The sequence below is a fragment of the Sapajus apella genome, unplaced genomic scaffold (assembly GCF_009761245.1).
Source record: "Sapajus apella isolate SASKATOON/1434 unplaced genomic scaffold, GSC_monkey_1.0 scaffold47, whole genome shotgun sequence".
Lineage (NCBI taxonomy): Eukaryota > Metazoa > Chordata > Mammalia > Primates > Cebidae > Sapajus > Sapajus apella.
Genome location: NW_022436987.1, coordinates 5,384,041 through 5,398,274, shown reverse-complemented (window position 1 = coordinate 5,398,274; position 14,234 = coordinate 5,384,041). Strand labels below are relative to the sequence as shown.

General features: G+C 33.1%; 1 protein-coding gene across 2 annotated transcripts in view; it reads left to right on the top strand.

Annotated features, from left to right (window-relative positions):
- SBF2 (SET binding factor 2) overlaps window positions 1-14,234 on the top strand; it is a 479,501-nt gene that overhangs the window by 207,359 nt on the left and 257,908 nt on the right. For both annotated transcript variants that reach the window (XM_032241013.1, XM_032241012.1), the window contains exons 4-5: window positions 10,631-10,753; window positions 12,937-13,047. In XM_032241013.1, the coding sequence (XP_032096904.1) occupies window positions 10,631-10,753; window positions 12,937-13,047 (234 nt within the window). The remainder of the gene's footprint in view (window positions 1-10,630; window positions 10,754-12,936; window positions 13,048-14,234) is intronic.

Sequence of the window (14,234 nt, the reverse complement as noted above, 5' to 3'; positions counted from 1 at the left end):
ATATGCCATATTTTTGTTAAAACTGCACGTTTGAGTTTTATGGGCTGGCTTAAGAAGCATGAGGAAATTTTTATGTTTAAGGTTGGAGAGGAGAGCAACACGTTTAAATTACTTTCCAGGTTTAATTGTCCTTTTTCAAGACATTGATCCTAATCTGAGTATTTCTAAAAAAGTGTATCTTTGAATTTGTTTATTAAGAATATTAATTTCTTCTCTTGGTGAACCTGTGATTTTCCTTGCCAGCCCTTCTCCTGGGAGGTCTTTCATAGAATGTGGAACATTTACTCACAGTGTTTGCAAATCATTATTACAATGCTTGACATTATTGTTTAAGCACCCAAATGTTAACTCATTCTTCTTAGTGGTAGTATTATCAACATGATCAGGCAGAAATTCATAAGGTAGAACTATGAAGATATATAAAATAATTGCTCTTTCAGACTATTGGTTGAAGTTCTTAGTGTCACACTACTGGATCTATTCCTCTAAGCAGAAAAGGAGTCATAACAAAGTATTGGGCAACTTATGAAATTTTAGGGGTGAGGGACGATTGGGGAACCAATTTAGGGTTCTAGGAATAGCCCAGGTTGGCGCTATTCTCTTAGAAAGCATATTCCTTCCACCTTTTAACAAATGGCACTTATGGTACTGGATATATATCAAACATTATAACCTTCACCACAGTTGTGCTAGAATATCCATTCTCCTGCATATATTCACACTGCTGACTTCTGCTTTAGTCTCACACACTGCTGACTTCTGCTTTTAAGTTTCACATGAGTTGTTTATTTGGTGGAAGTAAGATTACATACAGAGCCCATCTTGCTCCAAAAAGTGTAGTTTTTTTGTTAATGGTGGTGTTGGTGTTGGTATTGGTGATTTTTCTTTCCAGGCTCTATAATACAAGAAGGAAACTATAAAGGGGTTTGCAGGATATTAAGTAAGCCAGTTTGCATAACCTGCTGTAGTTTCTGCTACATATACAGTTTCACTACTGGGTGGAAAAGATTGGCCTATTTTCTGAAATGACCTAACAAAGGAGCATTTGTTAGTTTTGATTATTTTTATTAAACTCTAAGATCTGAATTTCCTGGATGCAGAAATCTTTTTTTTTTCAGTACAAGAGGAGACAAATTACCTTCCACGATGAAGACTCATTTTTCAAGTTCATTAGACTGATGTATTAAAACCAACATGCTAGGTTACTAATTTACAGGAAATGTTAAAAGTGCTGATAATGCCTGTAGAACAAAATATGCATTATCAGCACATTGTCTCCCTGTCATTGGATCTTAGTAGAAAGCCATATCAAAGTCTGGAATTTTGATTATGGAATCAGGCTAAGGGATATTTGATGTGAAATGCTTAAAGACTATTTTGATCTATTCCTAAACATCAAGTATATGATTTAAAAAAATGAAAAAAAGAGCATCAGACTAACATAGCCTATTGCTTATATTTGAAATTAGAGGTTGCTGTATGTTATCAATGAAGACAGAAAACTTTAAGTCTGTGACTTAGTGTCCTCTCCCCTGGATAATGTTTATATGTATGTTGCCACCAAATAGCTAATCAAATTCTCATTTTGGTCAATTCAATCTGAATCAGTTAGAGAGTGTTCTCTAGTCTAAGCACCACTCTATCTCTTTTACTTGGCCTTTCATTTTTCTGTTGGTCTTTAGCATTTAAGTTAATGCTGAGAATTCAGCGTTTTCTGTTATTTACATATTCTTGAGGGTATTGCTTCATAACTCCCTTGAATTATCTAATGAAACTATAATCATTTAGATTCTCCCTCTTTTCTTCACTACCCACCCCTCTTCTTCTAGACAAACTGACAGAAAGGCAATATATTGACATTATATTAATAGCAGGTGTTTATAAAAAGGTTCTAGGAATTCTTGGGTATTTTTCAAACTTTTAATTTGGAAATAATTTTAAGCTTATAGAAAAGTTGCAGGAGTAGTGCAAACATGTATATAGCCTTTACTAATATTCACCTATTGTTAATATTTTGCCCTATTGATTTATTTTGAGGTCTTTCTTTCCTTCCCTTCCTTCCTCCCTTTTTCCCTTCCCCCTCCCATCTTTCCTCCCCCCTTCTCCATACACACACACAGGGTTTATTTTTTCTGAATCATATCAAAGAAAGTTGCGTGTATCATTTCCCCTTACCCTAAATTCTCTAGTATATGTTTCAGAGGTATATGAACAGTACGTAAACTTGTTAACCTCAGGAAATTTAACATCAATATAATAAAACCTTCTATCTATATTCCAGTTTTATCATTTGACCTAATAATGTGCTTTATAGTACCCCCCTCCCTTTTTTCTTCCAGTACAGGATCCAGTACATACTAACATACATTGCATTTAATTGTCATTTCTCTTTTGTCTCTTTTCATCTGCAATAGTTGTACAGCCTTTCTTTGTCTGTAACGTTGACATTTTAACTTCTCACTCCCATTTTTAATAGAATGTTTCTTTTTGTGTTTTCCAGTCTCTCTCATTGTTAGTTTCAGGCTCTGCATCAACAGTTCGAATCTGTGTTCCTTCTGAGGGTGTCCTTCTAAGAGTACGCATCTGGAAGTATACAATGTCTATCTGTTCCTCATTGATTATGTTAATTTTGGTAACTTGGTCAGATGATTGTCGGATTTCTCTACTTTATAGTGGTTATTTTTGTGTTTGCAACTAATAATCAGTCTCCTGGAAGACACTCTAAGACTATGCAAAATCCTACTATTCATCAGTCCTGTTCCCCTAGATTTCAGCATTTACTAATGATTTTTTCCTATACCAATTTTGATTCTGATAACAAAAAATGTTTTTCCAACTCCACTCTCCCTCTATTTTTAGCAGTCAGCAGTCGACCTTTTACTATAAGTGAGAATTCTCCCTTCCTATCTTTTTTAACTACAAACTCATAGATCAGCATTTTTTTCAATAATATATAAATCATTAATTGTTTTTATCATTTTAATGCACAAATTATCCCATATTTGACCAGTGTGCACCACTCAGACAAATCAGATTCCTGTATTCTTTTCACAGATCTTCTTTTTTAAAAAGTACTTTTTAACTTTTCATCCTAACAAGTTGATCCAGGATCATTTTAGTCCTTCCCAACCTCTGCCTTGAAATCAGCCATTTCTTCAAGGAGCCTTGGCTCCTTTGAGTAGGGAATAACACTAGAAACTAAGATCTGGGTTCTTGTCTAGTTTGAATTTGTATTTCAAGAAGTTATTTCTCTCTTTAACTCAAGATATTTTCCCACTTGTCATTTTAAGTGGACCCAGAAGTCATCATTTATTTTTTATGATCACCTTGTAAAAGATTACAGTTTGTTTCATATGAGTTTTTTTCCAAGATTCTGAAAATGTAGATAGGTTGCAAGAATGCTAGATTCTATATACTTGTACTTAAGTACTTAGTCAGAATTGTAAGACCACTTTTCTGGAAACATAAGTTAATGTCTTTTGGGCTTGGTTCAAAAGAGGGACAAACAATGAAGCAGAATTAAAAAAAAATAGAACCCAGAAGATGTTTCTTTTTCGGTCATCAGTAAGGTTGTTCTCTTTTTTGGCGTGAACTGTTTACGTCCTTTTAAAAATGTGTTTTTATTCTCTTTTTGGATCATATCATCATTTCAAAATAGATCTTTTAATTCTTGTTTGGTATGAATTACTTCATACTAAATATACTATGACACATTATTTGGAAGCCTAAAGAGGGGGAACTTAGGGACATACACCATCCAAAATATGGTTGTGCAACTTAAAAAATGTTGGCTCTGTTATCTTTCCAAGATACAGTAAAACTGTCACTAATCATAAGCAAAACTTTGGCATTAAACTTTTGATAATATGTTCCTAATATTACTCAACTAGGTAATGTGATCCTAAATTTTTTCAAGTAATCAGTAAAATCTGATTTACATTGGCTTTTATGACTTATCTAAAGAGTAATCATACTTTGATTATTTTAAAATATGATTTTAAAAATATAAAATTTTAAATATCTAAAATTTAAAGTTCTATATCTTTTAAAAATATTGCATATGTTTATATGCTTGTCTCTGAATCAGTGATAATTACGCAGTTCTCAGTGAGGATATTTGGTTTGTCAGCAAATTGTCATCAAAGAAAGAGAGAGGGAATTAATTTTGTAATTTCGAGAAATAAGGAATACAGAGGGAGAGACATAGAAGGCATAAAATATGTTTCTCACATCTCAGTGGGCTTCAAATCTAGCCTGGAAAGCAGAAGCAAGAGTTAAGTACAAAAACATTCCAAAGTACCATATGCTAAGTACCACTCAGTGAAATAGATAATAATTGCAGACTGGGCAACTGGAATAAATTAGAGTTTGAAAGACTCAGTGGACTTTTTAATAACAGCTAACACCTAGAATAAGGGAAAGAAAAAAGGACAATTCAAACAAAAAGCTTGTGAAAAGAAAAAAAGATTTAGTGCTTATGATAAATTGAAGTTGTCATATGTTCTGGGTACTGTGCTAAAAGCTTTACACTTTATTTCATTCTATTTTATTTAACTCACATATAGTTTACTTTCACACAACACCATTTGGTAGGTTTTAGCATTTCCATTTTACAGATGAGGCTTACCTAGGGACATACAATGCCAAGTTGAAATGTTTGATTCTGTTTCCAAGAACCAAATAATAAAACATATACTACAAAGCTGCAAAAATTATATCAATGTGTTATTGGTTCAAGAATTAAGTGTCAAGGATAAAAACAGTTATGGGAACAGAAACGACAGTCCAGAAGCAGACCCTATTGGGTATAGAAGATCAGTGTCTGACAATAGAAGCTTTATAAATCAATGGAATGTGTGTATTTCAACAAATGCTATTTAAATAGTTGACGAGCTATTTGAGAAAACAAAATAAATTTAAACATAGTATCATATAGTTAATTCCAAGCAACTAAGGAATTACCTGAAAAATGGAGTAATAAAAAGGGATTTATAAATACATCTCTAGGTGGTAAAACAGTGGAGAAAATCACATACAAAACCTTGGATTGGTTTAGCTGAAGTACTACAACCCAATACTTTTTGGTACTTCCCCCCCTGCTCTTTATCATAGTAAACTATGCTCATTGTAGAAAACATAGAATATACAGGAAAAAATTTGAGACAATAGAAAAAAAATTTTTTGACATATTTTCTTCCAATAATCTAATTCACTATATGGGTGAGTTTAATTAATCCCCTGATGGACATGTATTTCCTGTTTTGTCAATATTATGAATAACTTCGATGAATTTATTTTCTTTGGAAAAATCTTGGTTCCTTCAAGAAGTGTTTAGTCCATGGTAATCCACCTCATTGAACTAAACATTAGAAATAGCAGCATTTGGGAATTGGGCTTGCTGATATTTTAGTGAACTTTACCCTTGATAGCATTCTAGAGACTAATTCTTAGATTTTATTTAAAAGGACTAGACTTTGTTAGAGTCTATTGAAAACTAGCATGTGTAACATAATCCACATAGAAAAAAAATTGGGAGACTTGTATATTCTGAGTTTATTCTATAGTTTGATAATTTACAACATTTGCAAGCATCTACATGGGATTCTCCTTAGAGGATGGATAGTAAGATTATGCTTTTTACCAAAGTGTCTGTCTTCTCCTCCTTTTTGAAATGATAATTGGCAGATGGACAGAATGCTGAATCTTAACAATTCCCTTTATGCCCCTCACAGATGTATTTTGTAGGAAAAAACTATCATGGAATTAACTACAATTAAGTAATGCTACATGCTTAAAATGATATAAGACATTAAAACAACAGAAGAAACTTTTGAGAATAAGTTTCCAGAATCCTTCAACATCAAATATTTTTTCTTAAATTTTGACAACAATTTCAGGCTAGGAAAGGCTGCAGTGAGAACTGTGTATTGTTACTATTTTATTTTAAAACAAAGATTATTACATTCAAATATAATTAAAGGAAAACAAATCTGAACATCTTTTCAGATAGACAGTTTGGCTTCTCAGATGTTATCTTTCTTAAACAGCTTTTTTGAACTAACATGTTATTTCTTGTCAAGGTTACATATAAGAGTATAGGATAGTGGAAAGAGAAGTAGCTTAAGAGTTAGAAGACTTGGCTTGTTGATCCCAATTATGCCTTTAATGATCTGTATAACCGTGGCAAGCCATTTCATCTCTCTTGGCATGTAATTACTGATTTATAAAATGAAGTAGGTAGTGTAGATTTAAAATATCTTCCACTACTGTATTTTTTTTTATTTTATCATGTTAATATATCTGATTTTAAAGATATATTTTATTGTTGTTCATAGCAGATATACTTGCAGAGTACTATTGCAGGTCATCTTCTGAATAAAGTGTACTTTTTAGATGAATGTGTGTTGTAGAATTTATTGCATGATACTTGTTTATAACCAGGTCCTATTTCTTTATGCAGTGTTTGAATATGCCATGTTAATACTCATTAAACAAAGTTTTAACACTTTGTATCCTAGAATACTTTATGACAACATTTCCCAATATGTGTTCCATAGGGTACTAGGTCTTCTAGATGTGCTATAAAGAAGAGGTCCAATAATTTTGACAAATACTGTATACTATATTTCCTTTGCTTGAAATTGAACAAACAATATTTGCATATTAAAGTTTGAGAAATCCTGCAGTGAAGAAACCCTTTTAATGTATTGTTTCCAACATTCTTTGATTAGAAGACCCTTTGGCTATATAATGTCTGTTAGGTTCCAGGAGAAACATTTCCTATTTTAGTGCCACTAAAACCGGAATTCATTATGAGTGAATATATCGTGGCCATTACTTGAATTTGTTCTGCCTTCTGAGTACCATAGAGCTTCAGAGCTCTGCTATTGAAGGGGAAAATCTGCAGGTTATTTTCTTTGCTAGAGGTAAACCTGATTCTGAACTAAAGACTAGTGGCCTGGTTTATTTGAAGATTTGTTATCCTAAAATGTATATTTCTTAAGTATTCGTTACCTTCCAGACCAATGAAAGGGTAAACCAGGTTTGGTTATGTGGACATGTCAACATGATTACATGATTAAAAGATTATTTGGCAAGGAATGAAGGGTTTTGGGGGCAGTTTTAGAACTTACAGAATTTTGCAACTGCTTAGGTTCCACTATTTCAATTCTGGAAATTTTTAAAGTCCTTATATTGCTTGACTGAGGCAACTCTGTATAATGGTACACTTGCTATATATTACATTTCAGAAAGAAAATTTAGGACTGAAAATGTTTTACTTGTGGAATTCCTTGTATCCTCCTTTTAAAACTGATTATTTAAAGAAATGCCATGGGAATGTTTTTAGCATGATATGGTATTGTTAAAAATGAACATAGCACAGAGAAGATGTTGGATGCAACAGTTCCTTTAAGCATAGAAAGGTCAGGACTTGACAGTTATTTTGATATTAAAATCAAGCATCAAGATACAACAAAGAGGAGGCTGAGGTATTCAGCCTGAATGATAGGATAAAATTTCTAAAGCTTTTGCTGATCTGCTACATGAAGTTATTGCATGCAATCAGCAATCTAGTACTTTTTGTCTCAGGATATGTTTTAAGAGCAGTAGCACTTTTGGGCCAGATTGATATGATGAGTACTAATTTATTCCATATTATTGTAGCACAGAGACTATGAACTACATATAATATGAGCTACACAGAAGCTGGGAATCTCACTAGCAGATATAATTCATAGCAGTAATTGGCAGGCAGAGATATCTACAAATGGGCAAGTTGTGGCATGTGGTTATGGTATGTGTTGACCTTGTAAGTCAGTGTGAGATAATTTAGATTTAAGGTAAATTTGTATCTTTAATGAGACTTACTATAAATAAGGAATAATCTTTAAAAGGCCAATTTAATGAGAAGAAATAATCTTAAGTTAGTGAAGCCTTTAAAATATTGTTCAGCTGGATAAAATATGTGTAACTTTTATACTGTAAAACATCAAATTTAGAAGCATTATTAGAATATCTCACACTCATAGACTATGTTTTGAATTTCCTGCTTATTTTTAAGTTTGTCACATCTTTTCAATGGGTAAAAATCTGTCATTGTAAAACGCATACCAAATAAAACTGGTGTCATATAATTATTACACAGAATATATCTAGCGGTTGTATAGAAGAGGGAGTATTCCTCTTACATGATAAATTATTTCTAGAAAGATTTTATCAAAAATAATCACATTACCATTCTAGAACAAACCTTATTTTACCTAATAAATTTGGGGTTTATTTCTTGTGTGTGTGGTTTTTTTAAATCACGGCAGTACATTTTGCTTTGAAAACATTCCTATGAATTTTTCTCTAAACTTGGAGTAGTGCATTCTTACAGGAGAGATATTGGAATTAAGAACAATAATATTTTAGGATTTGCAGCACATTTATAGAGTAAAATCAACATCTATAATAAAAAGTGATATAAATAAAAATGAAATTATTTTTACTTAATACTGATTTTCACTCTATTGGACCTTTTTCTTTCTTGTTAACAACTGTTCCTTGTGGTGAGTGTTTAATTGAAGAGCAGCTTTAAGAAATTACCAATGCATTCTATTTTGTGTTTTGGTGAAAGTAAGTTAATGGTCATATATTTGAAATGTTATCTATTTATTCTTGCTGACTTCTAATGGCACTCTAGGGCATTTATCACAATCTCATAAAAATGTGGATAGCTTTATCTTTTCCAGGATTTTTAGTCATTCTTTTGTCATTTTGAATCTGTTAGTAATTCATGAAGAATATGATTCATTAAGTGTGGAAATCTTTGGTAAATTTATATTCATCACATTTTTATTATTTCTAAGGATTCCAGAAACCAACCAACCTAATTGTAGTTTTTGCTTTGTAATAAATGAAACTCTTTCAAGAGCATATGGACTTTATCATACATACAAAAAGTAAACAGATAATTCCCTTTGGATGGGTGCAGTCCACAGACATCTAATACTTGATTATATTGCATTGTCCTAGAAACTAAATGAGCTCTAAAGGAAATAGAAAATATAATTCTTGGCCTCTATGGATAGCAGGGAAAAGACTTCCTTGATAAAGCGCTCAAAAAACTATGCCAAGAAAATATATTTATGCATGTATGCAATGAATAAATAGTAAGTATCAACTATGGGCCCAGCTCTTATTTTAGGAACTGGGAAATTACCATTGAACGAAATAGAAATCTTGGCCTCTTATGGAGCATGTACTAGTGGCGTTGACAGACAAACTGAAAAACAAGCTATGTAAAATGGATATCCAACATAGTGGATAGAGTGACCAGTGCCATGGAGAAAACTAAAGCAGAGAAAGCAGGTAGAGAATGTTAGGGCATTGCAGTTTTAAATAATGTTGTCAGCAAAGGCTTATCAGAGCAGAAGATGCTTGAATGAAAACCTAAAAGAGATGAGGAACTGAGTCATTAGGATATCTGTGGAAAGAGCATTTAGGCAAAGGAATAACACGAAGTGCATAGAGCAATAGATAGGGGCATGCCTAGTGTGTTTAACAAGCAGCAAGGAAGCAAAGTGGGGCTAAAGAAGAATAAAGGAGATGAAGGGAGGCTGTTGGAAGAATCCACACAAGAGATTATAGTAGCTCACAGTGTTATGATAGCAATAGAGGTGGTGAGAAATCAGAACTTGTTGACAGTGGGATATAGGTTCTTAAAAAGAGGGGAATCAGGATTTGTGGTTTGTTAAGTGGGAGAATTATATTTTTTCAAGTTTATTAACCAGTGTTTAGTCATTGAAACTAGTATATTGTTGTAAGCCGTTTTTATTGTGGTAAAAAATATATAAGATATGCCATTTTAGCCCTTTTTATGTATTCAGTTTAGTGACATTAAGTACATTCTGAAATTTAGTTTTGTATGTAAAAATGTTCTCTCAGTCAAGCATGATGGCTCACCCCTGTAATCCAGCACTTTGGAAGAGGAAGGCAGGAGCATCACTTGAGCTCAGGAGTTTGAAACCAGCTGGGCAACATAGGGAGACCGTGTCTCTACAAAAAATAAAATAAAATAAATAACCTAGTAGTGTGCACCTGTGGTTCCAGCCACTTGGGAGGCAGAGATGGGAGGATCCCTTAAGCCCAGAAGGTTGAGGCTGCACTGAACTGTGATTGTGACACTGCCCTCCAGCGTGGGCGACAGAGAAGACCGTGTTTCAAAAACACAACCAAAGTTCTCTTTTCTCAGAATATCATCAGCATTGTCGCTTATGAACAAAAGCAATTCAGAGCTGATTGTGCTTTACTGCCAAGAGCATTGAGCCTGAGCATTCTGTAAGTCTTAGAATCCTTGTTTGAAAGATTGAGACAAGTAGAAAAAACAAAATGAAATAAATAGTTGTACTATATATCTGGAGCTTAAGTAGCTTTTCAAAAATGAAATAAGTATTCCCTGCTTCATAATTTCTTTACTTTCCTTTTAGATGGCTCTTAAAGTCTATTCTTTATTTGTAGTTTGATTTTTTCATTATATATATTTTTTGATTTTCTATAAGTTATATTTAAGGTGATATTCATCTTTTGTGAATTACAAACCTAGGAAATTCCTTCTGTTTGTTGATTTCAGTGTCTCTTTTTCTAGGGAACAAAGAAGGAAGAGATAGAAGGTGAAGCAGAAGTGTCTGGTTTAATTCAGCCTGCAGAAGTGTTTGCTCCCAAAAGCCTGGTGTTGGTATCCAGATTAGATTATCCAGAAATTTTTAGGGTAAGAACACATAGTTATTAATTTGTGATATTGTATCAGTCTCTGGAGTGAACAATGGTGCAAGTTGCTTAGGTTGAAAATATTGTTTGATTGATTTAGGAATTCATCTATGGAATACAGTTAGCGTGAACAGAAGAAATATTTTCATGTTGGATGAAATAAATACTTGAATAAGTTAATGTGACTACTCAAACTTCTAAGGATGTAGTGTTTGTTTTAAAATAGGTCCCACAACCTAATCAAACTCCACAGCTTCTGCACGGCAAAAGAAACAGTCATTAGAGTGAATCGGCAACCAACAGAATGGGAAAAAATTTTTGCAGTTTACCCATCTGACAAAGGGCTGATATCCAGAATTTACAAAGAACTAAAACAGATTTACAAGAAAAAAACTAACAAGCCCATTCAAAAGTGGGCAAAGGATATGAACAGACACTTTACAAAAGAAGACATTCATGAGGCCAACAAACATATGAAAAAATGCTCATCATCACTGGTCATTAGAGAAATGCAAATCAAAAACTACATTGAGATACCATCTCATGCCAGTTAGAATGGCGATCATTAAAAAATCTAGAAACAACAGATGCTGGAGAGGATGTGGAGAAATAGGAACAGTTTTACACTGTTGGTGGGAGTGTAAATTAGTTCAACCATTGTGGAAGACAGTGTGGCGATTCCTCAAGGACCTAGAAATAGAAATTCCATTTGACCCAGCAATCCCATTACTGGGTATATATCCAAAGGATTACAAATCGTTCTACTATAAGGACACATGCACACGAATGTTCATTGCAGCACAGTTTACAATAGCAAAGACCTGGAACCAACCCAAATGCCCATCGATGATAGACTGGACAGGGAAAATGTGGCACATATACACCATGGAATATTATGCAGCCATCAAAAACTATGAGTTCATATCCTTTGTAGGGACATGGATGAACCTGGAAAGCATCATTCTCAGCAAACTGACACAAGAACAGAAAATCAAACACTGCATGTTCTCACTCATAGGCAGGTATTGAGCAATGAGAACACATGGACACAGGGAGGGGAGCACTACACACTGGGGTCTGTTGGGGGGAAATAGGGGAGGGACAGCAGGGGGTGGGCAGTTGGGGAGAGATAGCATGGGGAGAAATGCCAGATATAGGTGAAGGGGAGGAAGGCAGCAAATCACACTGCCACGTGTGTACCTATGCAACAATCTTGCATGTTCTTCACATGTACCCCAAAACCTAAGATGCAATAAAAAATAAAAAATAAAAAATAAAATAAAATAGGTCCCACATTTGTTGAATCCATAACATATAAATCTTGAATAAATAATTTGATTACCTATAGTAAATGTAAAATGCATGAGGAATCAGGTTCAAGTAAATAGGATAGGTGTTTTAGATTTCAAATAATTCTGATCATACTTCTGTCAAAGTAGTCATAAAATATTGCTTCCAGATATTTCCTTGTTTTACAAACACAGCATTTTCAAACACAAGAGGAAATTTTTATTCATTTGTAAATATTTGTACTAACATATAATTTCTGTAAAACTTTTCTGGAAATTGAGATTATTTATATTCTAAAAGAATTAATTTAGTGTCAGTATTTCAATGACAATGGATAACTCCAAGCAAATATTAAATTTTCAGAGTCAAAAATTTTGCTGTACTGAAAGATTCATAAAGATTGCATTATGTCTGTTTTACCACCAATCTTATTCTGAACTCAGTTTTAATCTTATAATCTTGTCTCTGTTTTGCATTCCTTTCTTATAATTCACATGCTGTATTTTTCTGTAGATTAAGCATTCCAGATTTGTAAGAACCACAAAACAAGATAAAGTTTCTAAGTTTTTATCTTGAGAGTTAGAGTTTAACAAAGTTGAGGCAAAGACAATTTTAGCCCTACAGATTTGCTAGAGTAGTTTTCCGAGCACAAACACCTGTTTTACAAATTATGGATTTCTGCTTTCTATAAACTCATCTCAGAAGCTCATTTGGAGGTTCTGGTTCTAAAGAAAATTTAATAAACTTAATTTTTGCTGCTTAAAATATATTCCATGTTCACTGTATAATATACTTTACTAGGTTCAAAGAGAAATTGTCCTAGAGCAGATGTCATAACAATTTATTTTTAATGCTTTTTCCATGAGATAATTATATGCATCTATTTCTTTGCAGGCTTGCCTGGGTTTGATTTATACCGTGTATGTGGACAGCCTGAATGTCTCCTTGGAAAGTCTAGTTGCAAACCTTTGTGCCTGCCTTGTCCCAGCGGCTGGAGGGTCTCAGGTAAATAGAATAGAAAGACAGATGGAGAAGAATTGTTCCTCTTCCCCTCTCCTCCAGTTAATTTAATTTATGGAGAAAGAGAAAGCATTTTAAAAATATTTTTGTTTTAAGGAAGATCCTAGTTTAGTTAAGCATTGTCCCCATGGTCTGCCTTCTAGACACCCAAGATTCCATTCTTTTCTTGGGTCATGAGGTTAATTTTATCACAGGGTTCATCTTTCACATAGCATAATTAGAAGTCATATTTTGTGTAACTTGAACTATAGTTTATATTTTCTTGGAAATACATTAAGTTGAACTTTTAAATGTGCTCTTTTACCTTTCTTACTCCTGTATATAGTTACGCCTCATTTTTATTAACCTAAATTGAAAAATGTCTGAGTGATAAAAATTAGAAGATAGCATTAGGAAAACTCTCAACACAGTTCTTTGTTACATTGTAACTACTTATTAATAGATTCATTTACTCTGTATGTCTTGAGATTTTCATATTTGTCACTAAAGTAGAAAAATAAGAACAACTGCTATGATTTATTTGTTGTTTCATGGTCAACCATTTTAAAAAGAATAGATTTTGTCCTTAAACCCTAAAAATGAATAGTTGATAATTTATTTCACTTATTCTTATTTAATATTGGGGAAGAGGACAGCCTTCCAAAAATCACATTGCCATCAGTCTGACAAAGATCCTGCTTATAGTGAGATTGACATTCCTTTTTCTTGCCCTTTGCCTTTTTACTTCTATCTTTCTCAATGTCTTTTGTCTTAAATTTTTATCCTTTTTTTTCTTCTCTCTCTCTCTCCTCCTTCATTCTACCTCTGCTCAAAGGGCAGAAAATTAAATGTAAGTTTGGTCACAGAAGACTCTAAACTTGAATTACTTTATGAGCCTTTAATAAAGTTGTTGACTTTAATATTTTATTATTTTTAGCCAGTTACGATTATCAATGATTTTTGTGTCTTATCTCTATTAGAGTTTCAGTTTTTGAATTTTCTTGTGCCACTTAAATATACAAATAACTTAAATGTTTTGGGGTATCCATTGTTGTCCTTAGTATCTGTTAATTGTATCTTATATGGTCATTTGCTCTAAAATTGAACATCAAAATTATTTTTATTTTTTAAAAAATGTCTGAAATAGTGTGTGTGTGTGTGTGTGTGTGTGTGTGTGTGTGTGTGTGTGTGTG